This window comes from Phalacrocorax aristotelis, chromosome 3 (assembly GCF_949628215.1).
Source record: "Phalacrocorax aristotelis chromosome 3, bGulAri2.1, whole genome shotgun sequence".
Lineage (NCBI taxonomy): Eukaryota > Metazoa > Chordata > Aves > Suliformes > Phalacrocoracidae > Phalacrocorax > Phalacrocorax aristotelis.
In genome coordinates, this window is record NC_134278.1 from 108458047 (window position 1) to 108479307 (window position 21261).

General features: G+C 37.4%; 1 protein-coding gene across 2 annotated transcripts in view; it reads left to right on the plus strand.

Annotated features, from left to right (window-relative positions):
- MTA3 (metastasis associated 1 family member 3) overlaps positions 1-21261 on the plus strand; it is a 136117-nt gene that overhangs the window by 62581 nt on the left and 52275 nt on the right. For both annotated transcript variants that reach the window (XM_075089023.1, XM_075089022.1), the window contains exons 8-12: positions 2487-2586; positions 7599-7787; positions 13013-13087; positions 18278-18336; positions 20869-20993. In XM_075089023.1, coding sequence (XP_074945124.1) covers positions 2487-2586; positions 7599-7787; positions 13013-13087; positions 18278-18336; positions 20869-20993 — 548 coding nt within the window. The remainder of the gene's footprint in view (positions 1-2486; positions 2587-7598; positions 7788-13012; positions 13088-18277; positions 18337-20868; positions 20994-21261) is intronic.

A 21261-nucleotide genomic window follows, 5' to 3' on the forward strand; every position in this document is an offset into this window, starting at 1 on the left:
TTTAAAAATAATTCTTTGGTATTACTAGAAAAAAATCATGCAAGGAAAAACAAAAAAGGAAATGCTTAACCTTTGTATCAGTACGTTCCTCATATCTATATTTTTAAATGGAAAAAACATAAAAATAAAGATATTTTAATGATTTCTAAAATTAATTTTGTATTTGGATTGCATGGCTCCATTATACAGAGCACTGTATATCACTGTTAAATTTTGAGACTGGTAACTATTTAACTAGAATTCCTATGCTTATTGGATTGTCTGAAAAAGTCACTGTTTTTCAGATGTTTCCAGGGAAAGGTGAACTGCAAGTTACGTTGATTTCCACATATAGCCACAGACACATACACACACATATCCCCCCAGTTGTGTGTCTTCCCCCCCAACCCCCGCAATGGCACACAGTCAGTGCTTTATGGTGGTTCTCATTTGTTTTGCCTTCATGTACTCAGTGCTCCCACGCAGCGATCCTCTCCTAGTCAGTACAGCACTGGAAGCAATGTCAACTCGGGCATCAATTCTTACTTCTTTATCACTTATTCAAAATAAACCTAGCTTTATATTTTGTCTTAATTTTTACTTTACATACGGGGCAGCATAATTCACATAAGCTTGGGCTCTCCAGGCAGCCTAAAATGTTTGATGCGCTAGAGGGTGACTCATGAGGACATACTCTTTGTTGTTTTCATAGCATACTCTGATTTTATTTCAGATATATGGTCAAAAGAAAATAGTGTTAATTATGCAAAAGGAAGATAAGAAGCTAGCAGAAGGAAAATACAGTCATGCCGCGTGCTGCTTTACTGGTTTGAACAGCAGCAACAGAAGGATCACAGGAAAGGCTGTTTAGCTACAACCATTATCAATGTCAACATGTTTAAAGGGGTTCACTGACTATCAGAAAATGTGTTCACAATAGAGCCTTATTCTTGGGACTGATTTGTGGACAAATACCATTTTATGTACTGCCAGAACTTTTAAAAAGAAAATAGAATGTGTGTGTGTGTTCTTGTCACATATTTGCCGCCTCTGCAAAGAAGGAGCAAAGGTTGTAGAACAATGTTTGAATGTAACTTAGTTATTCCACAGCCTTTAGAAATGTAAGTAGTTAATATCTGGAGTGTGTGAATCACTGCTGTTGAATTTTAACTGTGCCTTGTCAGTTTTTGGCAGCAAGTACTGAAATACGCATTCAGTATTAAATGTTTTGAGATTTAAGATAAAATTGCAATAACATGTTATTAACAGTTCCTCTACGATCAATAATACACCTTAGTGAGTTAAACTTTTGATGCACATTGTTATTTTTATTGCTGAATATCAGGGTTATAGTACACAGTAATGTGACGCTTCCAGTGCGTTGATCTGTCAGTGACATCCTCATTGGTATAATTCTGCACTTAGAACTTGTGTGGAGTGTGATTGCTGAATGAGGCTCCAGTCCTTAGTCCAGAGGGTTAGACTGTATTAAAAATATTAGTGAATAATTGGGTCTTTGAATGACTTACATAATGTCATAACTGCAGCATATAATTTTTTCCTACTATCACAGTGGCACAATGAACCTCAAGAGTCATTATGCAACTCAGGGTACCTGGGCAGCTTCTGTTCTGTTAATTAACAATGTTTCTCATGTGTTGCTGCATCTTCGCTCATTTCCTGTATGATATGCTGAGCCCAGTCAGATTCTCTTATGCATCTTTCCTTTCACTGTGCATGATATGCGGATGTGCTTCCAAGAGAAGTTTGCAGTTTAGAGCAGTCACTATCACACTAATTCTCCACCTCCTATCCTTTGTTGCTCTGGTAAGTATAATAAATGCCACAAACAATTCATAAACGAAAGTGGGGGGGAAAAAAAAAGGTAAAGGTTTAGAGAAAAACATGTCCCGTTCAGTAATGCTGGAATGCTTTTATTAAGTTGGCTGAGAGATCCATTTGTTTCATTATTACTTAAAGCCTGTGGAAAAAAATACGATTCGGAGGTACCTTAAACTAAACTGATAGGCTTTCTTTGCCTCACTAATAGAATCAGTAGACATGCATTACTGAAATGAATTAAATGTTATTAATTTCCTCATGGGAACATGGTGAACCCCCTTTTTTAATTGTATTGTAATTTGTTAAACAGTGTTGTGGCTTTTTCATTTTAAAAATAATAGTCACGGTTGTAAAACCCAAACTGACTAAGGTCTTTGACTTCATAATTAATAAAAATTCGGTACATTGAAAAGTTGGTACATTAGAATTTTATGAGTACTTTTTGTTTCCATGCTGTTGTTCTTATATGTAGGTTGTTACTTCTGTGGAGAAGGTCAGAATTTTTACTGCAGTGTTTAGTGGTTTGTCTTTATCAAATTGTCCTTTGTTAGAAAAGATCTGAAATCCTAAGAGTAACAGTATGTGATTTGACATGACATAATCTGATAATAAAAAAGAGGTTATGTCTTTCTATGCATTTACTGTTGACTGTTTCTCTGTTGTAGTGCGGTTGGCACGTTTGCTCGAGCATTGGACTGCAGTAGTTCTGTCAGGCAACCTAGTCTACACATGAGTGCAGCTGCTGCTTCCCGAGACATCACACTGGTAGGTGGCTTCTTAAAAGCCCTACGACTTTTTTTATGACTGTGAATTCAACGGTCCCTGTCCTCCCGATATCTGTTTTTCTTTAGATACCAGTGTGCAAGGTGCATATGTGTATGGTAGATAATCCTGTGTGTTTTCTGTACGTATATTGGTGCTGCCCTTGTGTCGTGGTTTAGCCGGCAGCTCAGCCCCACACGGTCACTCGCTCGCTCACTCCCCCACCGGTAGATGGGGGAGAGAATCAGAAGGGTAACGCTCGTGGGATGGGATAAGAACAATTTAATAATTAAAATTAAAAGAAACAACAACAGAAATGCAATGTAAAGGAGAACAACGAGAGGCGCAAAGCCCCAGGGGAAGGGGGAGGGGAACGAACCGCCGAAACAAACCGCACGCGCCGCAGCCGCTCACCGCCCGCCGACCCGACGCCGCGCCGCTCCCGAGCCGCAACTGCCCCCCCTCCATATACTGGTCATGGTGTCACATGGTATGGAATGAACCTGCCATTGGCCAGTCGGGGTCAGCCGCCCCCGCCATGGCCCCGCCCCTCCCAGCCCCCCCCCCCCCGCCACGCGGCAGAGCGCGGGAAGCTGGGAAGGTAGCCGACCCCCACAGTGAGGAGAATTAACCCCTTCTCAGCCAAAACCAGCACACCTTGTAATCATACTGTAAATCACTTGACTTTAGCTGAAATCTATTTAAATACAGTGTCTTAATATGTGATAATTGGAATGGCACAGTGGGTAATACATATTGGTAGGGATTCATTCTGTGTAATTGATTGATAGTCTGATTTAAAGTAAGTGGTAATAAAGCTGATTGAAAAGTGTTTAGATAATGTTTTGTGCTTAATAGATGTGTGTCAGTAAATTTTATAAACTGTAAGCTACCTGACTTTGTAAGCAACTTTTTGAAGAACTTTTACTTGGGATGTCCTTGGGATGTCCTGTGAATGTTTCCTTAGTTTTTTAAAGTATTCGCTGTAATGTAAGCACCTGCATCTTTTAGAGAAAGTTAAAAGTCAATTGCCAATGAAAGTTTTGTCTATATTCGTATTAGCTGAGATGACAAGATGTGCTAGAGTAATAAAGACGTGCCATGTGAAACTATATGAGAACAAAAAATCTTACTGTTTCGTAGAATCGAGTTTGACTTAGATTTCCAAAGGCATCAGCAGTTGTTTATTATTTTAAGAATTTGTGTATACAATCATGAAGATTATAGTTAAGGCTGTTCATCAGATACTTGAGTATTTGAACTAGAGGACACTCGATGAAGCTAACAGATCAATTTAAAATAATTAAGGTACTGCCTTATAAAGTGGCTAGAGAGCTCCTGCAATTTAGTTAACAAAATTTTGTGGGAACAGACAATATCATCAAGTTAAAAAAAAAAGGAGTTAGAGAAATTATGGACTGTGGTTCCATACATGGGTACTGAGGAGGGAGAGGTGTTCTGTCTAGCATTCCTAATTCCCAAGGTTTGTAGATGCTGGTAAATGAAATGAGAATTGACCTCAGACTGTGGTTAGACTTAACTGCATATTTTCTCTAAGTAACATCCCTTGGTGCTGCTGTCAGAGACAGAATGCTCGGCTAGACGGATGACTGGTCTGATTGAGTAGGGCACTTCTTGTATTCCAGATAACACACATTCACTAGTGTAATGAGAAAAATATTTAATTTCTTACATTTTGTGGTGTACTCAAAGGCAATTGAACAGGAAGCTGATTTAGTCTGGACTTACGGCAGTGTAGTAAAGGCAGTGGCAAAATGTAATGTTTTCAGTAATACTCAGAGTTTAATGTTTCACACTTGCTGATATGACCTTACCAACACAATTCTGTTCACAATAAATGCTTTATTTTTTTCCATCAAAACAGTTCTTTAGCATTTTTAATTTTATCAAGATTTCATTGGATTAAGAATTTCTAATAAGTCCCATACATTGTGCATCCTTCTTACTGTATCCAGCAATTAATAGAACGGATTCATCCTTATAGCAATTTCTCCTTGTTTGAAAGTACATGTGCAGTGCTGCTAATAAAGGGATACATTTAGTGTTTAAGTGCCATATAAATGTTTCTCCATTGCAAATGATCCATTTAGTTCCATTACACTTAATGAAAGGCACATCTTATAATGAGGCATCAGAGGAGACACCCCAGGTTTAATTACCGAGTCTGTCTGTTCTCATTTTCCTACCCCCTCAGCTTTTTAAAACCCGTCTCTTTTGCTCTTTGGCAATGTACTTCCTTCTAAGTTAAGAAAAGACATATTTGTCGTCGTAGTAGTTAACTCTTTCAGACATTGCCATGTTAATTGGGAGCATATTTTGAGCAGCTGTTAAAGTTAGTACAGATGTTCACAGAACTTGTAGTGTATCTCATTTATGCTTTGGAGGGGATGTAGGTGCATAACATCAAGAAAATTATTCTGCCTGTATTCTTAGTGCAAGGCCGATAACCCTTGCACCTGAAGTGCTATTAATGGGATTTTCGTACACCACACATGTGGCTTTCCAGTATTCCTAATTAGTTATTTCAATTAGAGATGACTGTAAACAGACTGATAACAAAAAAGATACAGTAAATGTATAGGTTATAAACATGAGTAAATTCACAGTGGATGTACACATTAGGGAGATCTTGCAGCCTAACAAGTGAGAGGCTACTTTTAGGCTGCTTTATTTTGAAAACATGGGGAAGGTAACGAGACAAGGCAGGAAACTACCAATGCTTTTAAAAAACCCGACTGGAAGATGTGAAACAATGTGTGTTTACCTTCTTAGATGATAGTAAATGTTCATTTCTTACTGTGATAAAGACTTGTGAGACAAAAAACCAACTGCAACTTGCATTTCTGGCCTTGCCAGTGACAGTGTTTCATTTTATAATTAAAATTGATCTCTGAGAAGAGAAGGAAACTGGGAAGACTTCCTGTTTCAGATTCCTAAACATTACCTCGTGCACACACTGACAATGAGAGCCATTAAAGCAAAGCAGGTTGATGGAATCGCTTGCTCTGAATGGTGGGCTTGTTCAGAAGAGTCCGTGCTACTATAATATAAGGACATAAATCTGGTTTTGGGTGTCTCTTCAAAATGAAAAGTATGAACAGGTTTTTCCTTTGCATTCAGGCTCCTGTTTTGGAGAGGCAATGACAGTTCTTCTCAGCCTCCTGCTCCTTAGGTGTCAGGTACCCACTAGTTGTTTTTTGCAGTCCTTTCATCCTTGGATAAAGCAGATGAAAAGGAGATTCTCCAGGACTTTTTGTCTTGGGCTCTGGTAATGTCTTCAGGCTGCTCTTGCTTTTGCTAGTGCAGCTTACTCACTGCAGTGTGGGAATTTGGTTTCAGGTGAGGGCTGACAAACCTGCAGAAGGCAGTGTGTGTTATTGTGGGAACTTGTCAGTGGTCTTCTGTCACAAAACAGCTCAGTGAAGACAGTACTTACCCACAGAGTTCACTGTGACTCTTTTCTTTAGTAATACCAAAAAAGCTTTGTGGAAGCAGATGTTTATTATAGATGGAAAAATGAGCATAAAGCAAGAGCAAGATCCTGATTTCTTCACGTCTCTTACAATTTTTAGGAAAGTTGGTATCAGTGAATAGATCCAGATTTAGCAGCCGCTTGGAAAATGTCTGGTACGTACTGCTTTTCCACAAGGACTGCGATTTAAACAAAGATTTAAACCTTGGTAATACATAAACAGTAAGAGTTCAACCTTTAGGCCTGGTTTATTCATTGTCTGAGTGGTAAGCATGGATTTTAGATATTATGCTATGGATTTAGAGATTAGAATGCTTCTGTACATATTAGAAGCTTTCTTCTGAAGGCTGGTGAATTTGACTTGAACCATAAGTCAAATGATATATTGTAAGATAACAGTGACATTACTTCTTGCAGACAAAACAGTTCAAGAATCTTGTGCTTGATAGCTTTCACAGAGGTATATTGGAAGCTGAAGAAAGACTTCAGCCACTCATAGGAAATGGCAAAAGATAAGGGGAATTCATTATGTGCAGTACATTTGTATGCAGAAGCTCAACTGGAATTGCTTTTTAAGTGCTATACTGACACATAATGTGAGAGTGTTCCTTCCTTGAAAGGTTTTGGGTGCCCCCCTCATGCGATGAGTTTAGGGCTGTGTGAGACTGTGTGCTGCAGTTACAGGTCATTGCTGTGATGGGACAGACAGGTGGGAGACTGATGTTATGTAGTCACACACATTATTGCACTTTATACCTCTAATACCTCCTTCAGCACAACAGTTGAGGATTGTGGTGATGGGGGCTCTTGGGACATCAAGTCAGAAAGGCTTCATGTACATTGCTTACTTTCCCTGTGGGGGCATTTGTGATGTAGCTGCTTTTTATGTTCCCCGTTGTTAGTAGTGTGAGCAGTCCGTGTTACCTCTAAAGTGAAATGCTATAACTCGTTCGTTTTCTGTTTTCCCCTTTTATAAAGGAAAGCGAAATAACTGAAGAACCCTCATCTACCCATCTCTGACAGTAAGAGTTTAGCAAGGGACAAAAATGTTGCTTGTTTTTCAGTATGATGATAAGGAAAACAATAAATTGCTTCCTTCCCCAGCAATGAGAATACTGAGTGCACAGATGTCTGGGCAGCTGTTTAGCTACTATTTAGAACTTCTGTGAATTGAAAATGGCCCCTCAGTCAATATATGCCACTGTCTCTATTGGGTTACGTGGTACCAATTTCCACTAAGATTCTCAGAAATGTTTGCTAGTAATTTGCAGGAACTAATAAACTAATGTCATTTTTATTAAATGTTTTATTAAGGCATTTCCTTTCCCAAATTAAGTAATAAACAATTTATTTTCCTTATGTTCCACAGCAGAAAGCCTACGATATCAAGATAGATTCTAAATTTAGCATTAGTTGAGGCTTCTTGCATGGCTTAGAGAAAATAAGACATTGAATTTGCATTAACTGAAATGGACTACTGTCTATTTAAACAAGTTTTCTATTCTGTCCTTCTCCTTGCTAGTTTCATGCAATGGATACACTGCATAAACACAACTATGATTTAAGCAGTGCCATCAGTGTTCTAGTGCCACTTGGAGGGCCTGTCTTGTGTAGAGATGAAATGGAAGAGTGGTCAGCATCAGAAGCTAGTTTATTTGAAGAGGCGTTGGAAAAGTATGGCAAGGACTTCAATGACATTCGACAAGACTTTGTAAGTATGAAAGCAGTACAGTTTTCTGTTACTGTGTTTTTGCATGGGTGAGCATAACTGCTTTCTGTAGGTTTGGAAGATTGGCTAGAGGAGAAATCTGTGTAGCTGATATATGTAATTAGCATACAAACACATTTTATCTGGATGAAAGACAGTATGCTTTCTTGTTCGGTGCCATTCTTTGGAAAGATGTTGACAGAAGATAATCTGTTTAATGGTTTAATACCAGGTAGGATGTCTCATGCTGATGTGTTTTGATAAGGATTTTTACAAGGGTTTTACAAGCATCTGAAAATTTCCAGCACCTTTTCAGAACTTTTCCACAATTTCCAGTAAAATTCATTAGCTGCTACATGGCTGACTCCCCTGAGTGTTTTTGGAAGAGCTGGGGTTTCCTTCTATAGTTAGCAGAGAGAAATTTATATTCAGATAGCTTTTAAAGTGCACTACAGGGAGTTATTTTGACATATTAGGTATTTTGGCACTTCTGAAAAGTAAAGGAAATGTTTTCCAATATGTTCTAACTGCACTGGTTTTGGTACTGAAAGTATCAAACTCTAGGGCAGCAAAGCTTTAATTTGCTGAATGCTAATGCACAGTAATTAAAAGAAATTGATTCTAATGCTGATTGATGGAACTGCTAGTAATTTGTGAATTTTTTTGCACATTTCTTGGAGAGTCTCTTTTTTTTTTTTCAGTGAAAAAGATTTTCCTCTTTGGTACTAAGTTCAAGTTGGGCTTTGTGAACAGGTTAGGATTTGAGCCAGAGGAATTCCATTATTTAAGACTGACGTCGATTGAAACACTTCCACAACAATTTGTTCTGCTTGACTCTGAGAGCTCAGATTTTTTTTTCTTTGCAGATGTTATTAATAATCTTTGTGAGGGGAAAATGGTACTGTATGGTAAATGTAGAAGTCCTTCCAAGATAGAGTGTGGGCCAGTGGGAGGAAGCTTGGCACTGAATTAAGCTGTCTTTTCTTCACTTTCACAGTTCTGAAATGAAACAGATAATTGAATGAAGGTGGGAAGGGAAGGCTATTGTTTTTCTGAAGAACTGACATTTTAACAGGTGTATTATATCTGCGTGTTATTTTTGAGATTCCTAAGGGAGAAAAATGTTCGCTGCATTCATCACATAAGGTTGAAAATTGCATCATGGATGAAATAGCTCTGTTAAGTTCAAGAAAATATGATTGGAAAAGAAGGTTTCATGGAGTTTTAGAACTGAAATCTTATTGTAAACTCCAGTTCCTTATTATTACTCATACAGATAAATGGTCCTCAGCTGTAGTTGTACAGAGTTCAGTAGCTATGTCTTCTAACTAAATGTTTCCTAGTACATAGTATTTAGCTTTTCAAAATGCCTGAATCATATATTATAGACTTTATTGGCTGCTGACAAGTTGAGTCCTAACAATTTGTGACCAAGTATACCTAAGCCTTGTCTCTGGTATTTATGTAGTATTTTTGTTTTCTGTGTAATTTCTGTGTTATGTTACATGTAATTCTGTTGATATGCATGCATTAAACCGATAAAGTGGAGTAATGTGTTGCAGGAATCACTTACGCGTTTGTAACGTTCAAATGCTGGATATTTGACTGAGTCTACTAGAAGCTGTTTAGAATGTTCAGATTTTATCTCCGGTAGACTCCTGATACCCTCCGTCACTGAATCTTCCTTCCCAAAACAGAGATATTTTCCCTTGCCCTCCTCCCAGAGTGCTAGACACGCACAGGTCTAGAGATAGGGTTGCGTAGCCTGCCAAGGGCACATTAATGATGAGTCAGAGTGCAGCAGAAATGGATGTGGGCACTAATTATAGTCTCATTTAGTTAGAACAGCGATGTTTTCTATCCTTAGTTACTTTTTTTTATCCCTTTGGAAAAGAGGCATGTCATTTTAAAAACATCATTAGAAGAACATCTGTTTTACATATCAATTTATATGATATTGGTAACTTAGTGCACAAGTCTTTCAGTTATATTAATCATTATGTAATCTTGGGATATCTTAATTTCTCTAGAGTAGAATTTATGTGTTCTCGCTATATAGCATTCTAAAAGTATAGGAATTTGAAAACAAACATTTGGTTTTAAGTAATAATTTAAAATAGTCCTTCAAGGCTCAGATCATGGATATATGAAGCTTCTGCAAGGTACGGTAGGTATAAATATGTAGCACTTAAGCAGTGATTTTTCATGACAATACATTTATCTATTATCATCTCTCTCTTCAGAGGCTAGTCACTGAAAAGTACCCTTACATGTGATGTAAGAGCATGAAAAGAAGCTACTGCACTGCTAGTGTACATGTAACTTGTTCAGGTGTCCATGTGGGAACTAACGATAAAATTAAATTGTGAGATTGAACCTAAGAAATCATGCAGTGGTGCCAAAGTACAGACAAGACTGTCATGTTGCATGGCAGAAAGGAGTTGGTAGTGGTCTCCTGAAGCAGAAAGGTTACATAGCCCCTGCTTGAGTCATTTTATGCCAGAGGAGTTGCCTTTTCTGAGCCGGCCGAGAGTTGGAAGGCATGGCAGCTGCAATTGCAGCCCTTACGTGATCATTCTCCAACGGGCAGGTTCATTTATTTCTCCAGCGATTCATAAGAACTGGCACAAGCATGAAGCTATAAATATTAAATATTAGTAAGCAAAACAATTACTATAAATTAAATGGTGCATAAGAGTTTACCTTTTTTTAATAGACAGAAGCTCATTTGTTATCAAATTACCAGCCTTGCCTTTGAATAATCATTTTAATCAGTTGATGACTCATCAACTGTTATAGGAGCTCATTTATTTAGGTTCTGCTGTCTTTAAGAACCTATGTGAATCCTAATCGACCTAAACTTTTTAAGTTAATTGAATTTACTTTGTGTACTTGAATTATTTCATATCCCAAGGTGGTAGAATGGAATAAGACTGAATATTTTGTCATCTCCAAATATAACTATTTTTCTAATGGTAAGAGACAGCTGTCACACTTTTTAATTCTTAATTTTTCATTATCAACAGTTTTCACAAATTTATAACTGTTAGATCTCAGGTATGGCAGGAAAGGCCTTGGGACTCAGACTTAAACCACTTATAAAACCAGGAGCAACGGTTTTCCAACTTCAGAAAATTGTGGAAACATGCTTTAAAGTTAACATGTTCATTTTAAGATACTCCCGCTGGTCTAATTAAAGTGGTGCATTTTTGCTGTGAAGGAACTGAAGAAACTGAAAATCCCTTCTCCCTGTTTTGTACTGCTGGTACCTCTTTGCCAATTTTCTCCTGCAAAAATGTCACGGATATGGTCATTTTTACTTCTTTCAGTTAGTGCTTAATAGAATTTGGTAATGAGAGTACATTATTCTATGGCTGTTCACAGCTTCTCTGGCAGTTCAGAGCAACCTGTGGAAAATTCATGTGCCTCCGCAGTGTTTTGTCATTTTAAGTGCGTAGGTAAATAGAATACAGGATATTCATACTCAGTCTGTCAAACAGGTTTTCTGAGTTATGAATCAAAGTTGTAAAAGGATTATGGTTACCCAGTCCAACCACCTTAATTATCCTTCTTTAATTGTAGATGCCTACTGAGTGAACGAACACACTGGTGTCACAATCATAGTTAAAACAGATTGAAGTATTTTCTAGAGAAATGTCAAAGATAATCTGTAGCATGAGTGTGTTAATGTGTGTTCAGGAAGGAAAATAAATATGGAGAAGCTAAAATCCACTAGTTGATAATGGCAGGTAGTTGGGCTGACAGCGTTTCATCTGGATGCCAGAAAGAGTATGGACCTAGAGACTGAGAAGCAGCCCATCTGTCACATGACACCAAACACGTTCCCATCACTGGCCTTTTCCTGGGCAGATTTATCTTAAGGCATAATTGACCTGAGAAAGTTAAAGGATTTTAGTAAACCAAATTGTGTTGCTATCTATTACAACATCAGCTTATGCATTTGTTACACCACTATGTGTTAAATGCAAATGGACAAAACTGCTATTGTTTGGACCAGGGATTTGCACACTGTGGTACACTGCCTCAAACAGATTTCACAACTGAGTCTGGACCCAAATCCCAGCTCCTGAAAGGCAGAGGTGGGAGCCAGATTCAGATATGCAAGCAAGCAGCTTGAAAAACTGGCTGTGAGCTCCTGCATGCTGAGAGAGCCAGCTTGATACAGTGTTCCTGTGTTGCTTTTAGGAACACGAGTAGAGGTTTGGGAACCTGTTCTTTTGGCTTAGGACATGGAGAAAGCCCCAAAGTGGAGTGAATAAGGGTGGAAAGATAATGTTTCCACCTGTGTATTTTCTGGAGCTTCTTAAAAATCATCCTTTTTTCTGGAGAGTAGAGAATATTAGCATTAATGCATGGAAATAGCCATGCACAAAATAGCAGCATGTTCCTAGGTTATGAAGAATAATTGCATGAATTCTGTAGGAGAATTACTAATTTCAATGATAGAAAGAATGTGTAGAGTTAAATAGGTGATTCGGTAGTAATTAAAAATGGCTGCTATATGCTTAACTTTGTCCCTTAAACTTAGGCTAATACATCTTCACTTTACCAATGAACACATGCACCTAAAATAATAATAATAATTATTACTTGCCCTGAGACTGCACAGAGATTTTTGTGAAATATTCATTGTCAGTATCACTCCCGTTGCTTAAGTAGCATTTGTCCCTAGCATCCTTTTGTTTCTTGTTTAATGGTCAAGAGTATTCAGAGGTTTATGCAAAACTAGTGGTTTTTTGGGGACTTGAAAAACATGTGAACTAAGTACAATAACTGTTGTATGTTTTAAGAGTAAAATTGTCATGAGACTCGAATGCAGCCTTGTCAAGAAGATTTATTTTAGTCCTGATAATGTTCTCCATCTGATACACTTTATAATAGAGATATTACCCTCTGTGTTTCCTGATGGAAATCTGGGTTCTGTTTTTATCATTTTGTTTAACCATGTGGCTTAAACAGAATAAATTACACTTGGATTTGGATGTGTAATATTGTTGTTATTCTGCATCTTTGTTAACTATAAGGAAAGTTTGTATATCATTAATAGTAATATGTATTCATTTCTATATGGATTTTAATTGACATATGTAATGTGTTCACATTTTAGTGTTTGTGTATCAACTATACTTGCTCTTAACATGTGTTTAATAAAATGTGGACATTGCAATTTCTTGGAACCACTTTAATTTGTAACAAATGTTTTTCAGCTTCCTTGGAAGTCACTGACTAGCATCATTGAGTATTATTACATGTGGAAAACCACTGACAGATACGTGCAGCAGGTAATTTAATGGCTATTTCAGTATGAACCGGTCTGCCACATTCTTAAAAAAATCTGAACTTGTTACAGCACAAAAATCTGTTTGCATTCTTAAAAAGAAATATGGTGGAAGGCCTAGGGTAATATTTTAGGCTATAGACAAATGTTTTTGTGCCACTCAGAGGGTGCATTGTCAAATGCTCTGATGCCTACTGTACATCACATAGTTGTGAACAGCTTTTTAAGCCATTTGTATTGTATGCTGGTTTGTAGCAGTGCGATTCCTGGTTCTTAGTGCAGTATGGGATAAGAAGGAACTGGGCTACAGAGCAAATGCTTTAAGCTGTGAAGCTGTGCATGGGACGGAAGGAAAAGGAATATACATTGTGTTAAAGGTGGCAGCTGATGTTATGAACCTTTTATTGCTATTCCATGATAGAACATTACTTTGGCATTACCAGGATTTAAAAACAAAATAGAGAACATTCTGCACACAGTGGATGTGTTCATCCTTCTGATTGAATGTTCAATTGCTTGGGTTGCTCTGGAGCAGAAGCAAGGTAAGGTTATATTGGGTACCTACACTGGGATATTTTAAGCAGGTTTAGGCAAAATTTCAGTGTTAGTGCTTTTTATATATTGCGCTCTATATAGAATTACTTCTTGATTTAGATATACAGAATATTTTCAAATACTACATTTAATTTATGATTTAACACCTGAGTCTGTAGCTCCTTTACTTGCTGCATAATTAGTGGCTATGTATGTACAGCATGTTGAAAATAAATTGTATTCTGTAATGGATCTTTGTAATTGTTCCTGATTCTGTTAGTGTGTGTCAAAAGGATGATTGCTTCAGGTTTTTCAGGTATATTTGAATGTGTTTCTACACCATCATCTTAGGGTATGGAAAGTAAGGGAAAAGTCTTTTACCGCATAGGAGAGTCTTGAGTATCACTAGGACCTTTTAGTTGTATGGATAATACAAATAGAAAATAATATGCTGTATATAAAGGCATGGTTTTGTCTCCATTCATTTCACCTTTAACACTTCTTTTGCACTGTTAATCTTTATCCTAGAAAGGTATTGCCAGCAGAGATTTGCTGTGCTGTTTGTCAGCTCTTAAAGATTGGGCAATGGATGATCTTGAAGAATCAGATAAAAAGATTTTATTGATAAAGAAAGCTATGGAATAAGGATAAATTGAAGTGCAAATTGACTTTTGCCAACACTCTTAGGTTGCTCAGAGACTGATCTTGTTTCCTGTGAAATTTCTCTGAAATACTTGCTCTGGAGTGGTTGGGGGAAGATTGGACTCCTTTTCTAAAATCCTCTAGGGCTTCATTGTGATTTGGTTGCTACAACGATCAAGGTGTGTGATGGTGTGTTGAGTTTGTGTATCCTTTTGCAGGACTAGGGCTTTTTTAGCCTCACGTGTAAGAAAAACACATAGGCTTTATGGTTATCTACAATGTGAATACTCTTATAAATGCCTGTGTTTTACTTTAAGTAAACTTGGAACATCCTAACTCAGGACATGGCAATACACTACAGGATTTAATGCCTTAGCCTTTGAAGGTCATGCAGATCATCAGTAACAAAACCAGTGTAGGCCAAATACCTCATTTCTATCCGGGTTAACATTTCTGTAATCCTTCCTAATGAGAGATCAGAACTTAATCCTGCCCTTGTTTAGTTAGTTGTGGAACGGTAAAAATAATACAGTTCAGTAAAAAAGATATCTGTAGGGTTTTCCCCCCCCACCAGAACAAGCTGTGATAATCGAATGCATTTCAGGGAGAAAATATGTTCAGTGAGAAAGTGGCAATTTCAGAGTCATTCTTCTCTAAATATCATGCTTGGGGGGTGGGGCAGCTTGGGGGAATGGGAAGACAAAAAGGCTGAGGTACATGCTTGAATCTTATTAATAAAATACAGTCTCTGAATTCTAGATCGGTGTGATTTAATATGAAAAATTGCTCTTTAATTATCTTTATTTCTTTGTGTGAATTGGCTGCGTTGTGTCAGGCATAAGAAAGGTTTCCCTGTCATAATTGCTACTAAATGTTATTCTTGCTTGGTAGCTAAAGTGGCGATTTAATGGCAAAGGACATACTGGTGCCATCTTGCCTTCAGAGCATGTTCCCTTCGAGTCAGGGTGAAAGGAAATAGATATGTTAAAGTTCTCAGTCTGTGCTGAACCTGTCTAGCAAAACGAATTCAGGCCTTGGGTAATCATTCTTGGTGATCTGGCACTTTTCATAACCACTACATTATATAGCGTTTGAGGAAGGCCAGGTGGGTCATTCCACTGAAGGAAATGTGTTCTCGTTATTTGTGGTGTTCTCCTTTAAAATCTCATTCAAGGCAAAAAGGCTTTTACCGAGGCTTTGCAACAGAAAAAGGGAGAACATATGTAAGGATAACTAAGTTACTGTAGTATTACATTTACCTCTCATTTATTTATTCCCACTGTTGAAAACAGTACTTAGGTAGGGAAATGGACATTTCTTGAGATATTTGTCAGTTGATGTTTGTAACAAAAGTTCTTAAAAAGAAATAACATCAGTTTCAAGGGTAGTTGATTAAAAGTAGTAGAGCCCAGGTGAATAGTTGGGTTAGTGTAGCTTGACCTCCCCTACAACGCAGTCTGTAGGACTTTTTTGAAATAGTTACTGTTTAAGACCAGATACAAGTTTCTTTTCAGGAAAAGCATCAGCTTTCTTTGTTACATTGCTCCAGTGATTTATTACCCTTATTGTTACAAACTGGTGCTTTGTTTCTTGTCTAAATGTTTTCTATATTAATTTCCAGCCACTACAGTTTACCAGTTTTCATCCTCTAAATTTCAACAAGCAGAGGTTTTGTCTCAGAAATTGCAACTGTTTGTTGATAGTTTTGTTTCTGCATCCTTTCTTCTCTCTCAGTACTTAAAAGCTGATAGGCCAGTGTGAATTTAAGCTGTGGTGCTTTCTGTTGCTTTGAGAGCGCAACGTTAACCATAGTTTCAGTGCATAAAAATATAGCTTAAACTGAAATGGCATTGTGTGATTATTTTCTAGAAGGCAGTATATGATTCACTTCAGTAAATAAAGGAGGAAAGCAATTGCTAAAATTGCATTCCTTACAGCCCCCGTGCCAGTATTAAAAGTATGCTAAAATTTAATTAACATGTATAGTCATTTCTCACTGACACTGTGGTGAGGGCTTAATACAGCTTCCTACAAATGCCTTTATGTTCTGACAGTGCGTCAAGGCTACTTTCCTCATTTCTTTCCCTTAACTGTGGTTTTCTCGTTTGCCCTGATGACCTTCCTAGGTGTGCAGTGAGATTTATTCGTTCTTTTTGTAGAACGGGACTGGTTTGTTACAAACCTCCCTGGAGTGTGTGTTACCTGCTGACCTGCAGTCAGCATGCATTTTCAGTTTGAAAACTAATTCTGTATTGTTGGGGTATAATATGAAAAGGAAAGAGACAGTTGTGGAAAGCATGTAGCCTGAAGCTGTTAAGCAAAAAGAGTTCACTGTTGAGCTCTTCTGCTGGGGCTATGAAATGTTCTTAGGTTAAAAATTATCAGTTTATGAGACTTGGGGCATACTGCTGCTGTTCTTTCTCCCTGCTCTTACAAAAAGTGACTTAGGCAGGCAGAGAATCTGTGTTTGTGTTTCTGCTATGGGCCTGTTCAAGGTAGTGCAGTGTTGCCAAGCCTGGTGCTAGGGGAGGACTGCAACTGCACCACATGTATCAATGGAAGTCACTTCTATAGCTCCAAACACCACTAGGCATCTGTGAACAGCAAAAACCTGTTTAAAGAAAAAAAAAAAAGCCTATCTTGGAAATAAATGGAAAAGAGCTGTCATATTGCACAGGAGTTAATTCCTGGTGGCATGGACTGCTTAGGAGCCTGTTTGTCAAGGGCTGTTCCTCAAAGATGCAGTTTTTATAAATGAGAGTTAACAGTGATGGATGGCACAGAGGCAACTTTCTGAAATGGAAAAGAGCAGTCAGTGGTTTACATGAGGAGGGTTACTCAGGTACTTGACCAGTAAAGCTGATTAACCCTGTAACTCACCTCATGGCTCAGGCAAGAGATTCTGAGCACAGTGTTTTGACTATATGTTTCTCAAGGTGGGAAGTACCTCCCTGGATTGCAAGCCTTGCAAAGGTTGGATATCAGAAGATAGGAGTATAGCAGAGAAGAGAATTGGCTGTTGTAGGAGGGACAGCGGGTTGAATTTTAAACACCAGATAAAGTAAGGGGGAATCTTGAGAGGCAGGCAGGTAGAGTTGATTTATTATTACTGGACATCAATGTCCCCCTTGGTTTTTTTACTCCTCTGTAATTAAATTTCAACTCCTTTTCTCCCCCCCACCCCCAAATGAACAGGAGTAATGTCTTGAGTACAGGAAGAGCAGGGAAATACTCTTTTTTTTTTTTTTCTTCTCCCTTCATCTTTTACATACAGACAAATGTTTCAGATAAACAGTGGACATCTGAAATCTGTATTTCTTGTGCCACTGCTGAAAATATTGTCATCTTAGTTACTTGTATAATACAGGGCAATAACTAAAACGTCTCAATATTTTAGGAGTTAGTGATACTACCTTAAGTGCAACATGTTTTGAGTTAGTTGCAAATATGAAGAAAGTACTAATTTAGTACATTCACAGACTATCTTTATAGTAATGTAGCTGTCCTGCTACTGCTGTATTCCTGAGCTACAGTTTTAATGGCACTTAACGGAAGTAGATGTTTAGCTATGTCCAACAGTCAGTGCACTTTACTGTTCCACTTCCTTATGCTCCTAATAAAATACTAGCCTCAGGCTTGACAGAGCACACAGGCAGTATTGAGTTACGTGAACTCATAGTGTGCAGTTTCACTCGTTTAGTGTCTACTTGCTCTGCAATAAGAGTTGGCAACAATGTTTTACGTGTTTATGTAGATGTAATTTATGTAAATTGTAATTGTTGCTTCTACAGTTTTGTTGTCGTCTGTGAGGCCTGTGAGTCTTACTGGGGAGGGCTGTGTACTATAATTTCAAACTAATAATAAAAATAGAGAACTCGTTTTTTCATAGTTTTTATCTTGTAGATTTCTACACTTGTTTTGGATGCTTTTGTGGAATCACAAAATAGAAATAATTTAAAGATGGATTGTGTGCAGTTTTCTTCAATATAATATTTTAATGTGTTAATTTTTCAACTAGAAACGTCTGAAAGCAGCTGAAGCAGAAAGTAAATTGAAACAAGTGTACATCCCCACCTAGTAAGTATAACAATCAAGTAATTTTTTTTTAATAATATACAGGTAAAATGGAAGCAGTAACATGCATGATATTTTCTTGGTTGTCTTTTTAATAGTTACTTTCTTAGTATTTGTTATATACTAACAGAATATACAGAGATATAATCAGAAAAATTCCACAAACCCTTGTCATAAGTTAAACCTTCCTATTTAACTGAGCCTCTTGTCTTTGACCTGCAAACTGCCCGTTTTACAAAAGGTGATCAAGTGCTACGTGGACTGCTTACATGCAAGAGGAGCCTTATCATGTAAAAAGCGGTTTTTCCAGAATAATCACTTCCAAATCCCTGTAGTACAATGCTTCATGTTTGTGTAAATGCAATATTTCAAAATAGAAGCAGTTGTTAATGTAGCTACACAAAATAAAATCAGATACTTTCCATTACAGTTTTATCTTGTTGATACAGTCTGTTGTTCAGGCTAGAGGCGAGAGATGTTCTGGCTGTAAATTAAAGGTAACGCACAGCCCAAAATCTTTTATCTTTGAAGAAGTATTATTAATGAAACCCATTTTCTTCTGAGGCATTTTTAATCTGTTTTTTTTTTTAGATTTAAACTCAGTGCTATATCTGCTTTTGTTAACATGTAGTTTACAGAAACAAGATACAATCTGTCCCTTTCATATTCATAATTTCCTCAATATTATGAGAAGAGAAAGGATTACAGGTGCCATTCTTTTAAGCTTTCTGTGGGTATATTGTTTACATATATGTGAATTTCCCACTGTTATTGTTATTATTGAACCAGATTCAATAATACAAACAGCAGACTGTTAAATTTAGTCGTCTAATCTCATCTCTCAAAAAATGTTGTGAGTTTTAAAGCTCAAGTCTCTAATAAATGACACCTTTTAAAACAAGCTGAACACTCTAATGGGAGTGTTTCCAAATCCTCTCAAGGAAGCAGCTGCTTTAGGGAAACTGTAAGATGCTCAGTCTTTACATAATGCTTTTTCAGTTTAATTTGCTTGGTCCTTGTGGATAGTTCAGGACGTCTGCCAATATGTTCACAGTAGGGACTAGTTTTAGATCACAAAACCAGTTTTGAAAAGTAGGATTTTTGCCCTTATCTTTCTTACTGTCTGTCTTTGCCTCCATGTCAAGACAAAATCCATCATCAGTGGTAAGAGGGTGGTAGGACTTCTTAAGTCTTTGATAACTGTGCAATCTGAGGCACTCGTGGGCAAATGGGTTGCTAACACTCTGTTTCAGGACTGATTTATTGTATTTGAAATCTGAGTAGAATTGATTCTGAGAGCTGAATACCTTGTTGAACTTGATCATAAGGTATTTCCTGTGAAAGCGGGGTCTGTCCTCAGTACCAGAGAGTCCCTTTCAGTTCATGGCTACTCTGGAAGGTAACTAAGCAACATATAGTAATGTGGGAGACTTAATAATTTCTCAATCCCTCCTCTTGTACCTTGAGCCCAAGGTATTTGATAAAGAGTATCTGGAAATTGTAAAAGCGTCCCTCACTGGATAAGGTGAAAAAGGAGAAGGCAGGAAACAGACTTACTGGCATTTGGAGACTTGGTACAGCGAAGATCTCTTCAGTTATTTTAGCTTGTAGATATATATATACACACTAATGTATATTATTTATAATATATATATTAAAAAAGTATATAATATATAAAAGTATAGCTTGAATATATTTTATGCTACCTAAAGTAACGAGTAATCATCTTAGGAATCAGTGTATCCAGCCTTGCATTATATTGAGAGCATAGCTTGTCAGAGGGGTAATTAACACCCACAAAGTTGGAACTTTACAAAGATTGTATTTAGCCTAGTGAGGAGTATGTTAATTCTCTCTGAATTAACTGACCTGTGAAGTCTTACTTCACTGAAGTACTAGTAGGTAAAATAGTCACAATAATTACATAATAATACAACAACAACAACAACAAAACTATCCAGAAGCAGATCTTCAGCCTTCTCAGAGAAAAGGTAGTTTAGGAGAGAACCCAGACAGAAAAGCCTGGTATTATATGTGCAAGCTTTGCCAGGGTTGTAGGATATTCACATTTACTGCAGTTGGTGGGAAGGAATGTACTTCAGCTTGAGACAGGAGGCAGCAGACCCTCTTCTAGGGTGGACAGCCTTGTAGTATTATAGACAGTGTTACTACTCTTACTGGTTATAGTTCACCCAAAGTCCAGCCTCACCTTGAAAAGCCTTGTCTGTTGTCTGGAAGCCCTTTCTGAAATTCTGTGCTGTGTCAGGCTTTTGTTAATGCTTGACCCTGATATTTGCTCTTTTACTAGCTTGTCAAGTAGCTTAGATCCTGTGAGAGCATTTTACAAAGATCTGTAAATGTATCAAAGCATAGCAAGTCTCTGACAGTGCTGAAAGCGCTAGAGGAATATAAAAATTGGTCTTGTTGTTTAGAGCAGATTTTACAGGTGTTGTCACCACACATCAGAATTCCAGAATTAGATTGTTTTCATGTTGACTAACCAGTTAGTAAAATAATTTATTTTTTTTTTTAAAGCAATAAACCAAATCCCAATCAAATATCTAGCAACAATGGGAAACCTGCTGCAGTCAATGGAGCAATGGGAGCCTCTTATCAGGCACAGGCCTCAGTAATAGGTCGGGCTTGTGAAAGTTGCTATAGTAAGTAAATTTATTTGTTTGTTTATTTACTTTAGTAATTCAGGAATTTGGGTTAATCTTAATATGCACTGTTTTTTAAAAAAAAATGTATGTACTTCTGCATGCTGTAGAGGATAATTTTCAGTAACTTGTGTGGCAGGAATAACTTCTAAGTTAGAGCTGCCTTCAAGATATTAAGTGTCAATATTCAGATAACTTTATGATTATTTTTTGTTAGCAATTCAGACAGTACAGAAAGATAAAGTAGTATAATATGATGGCACTGAGA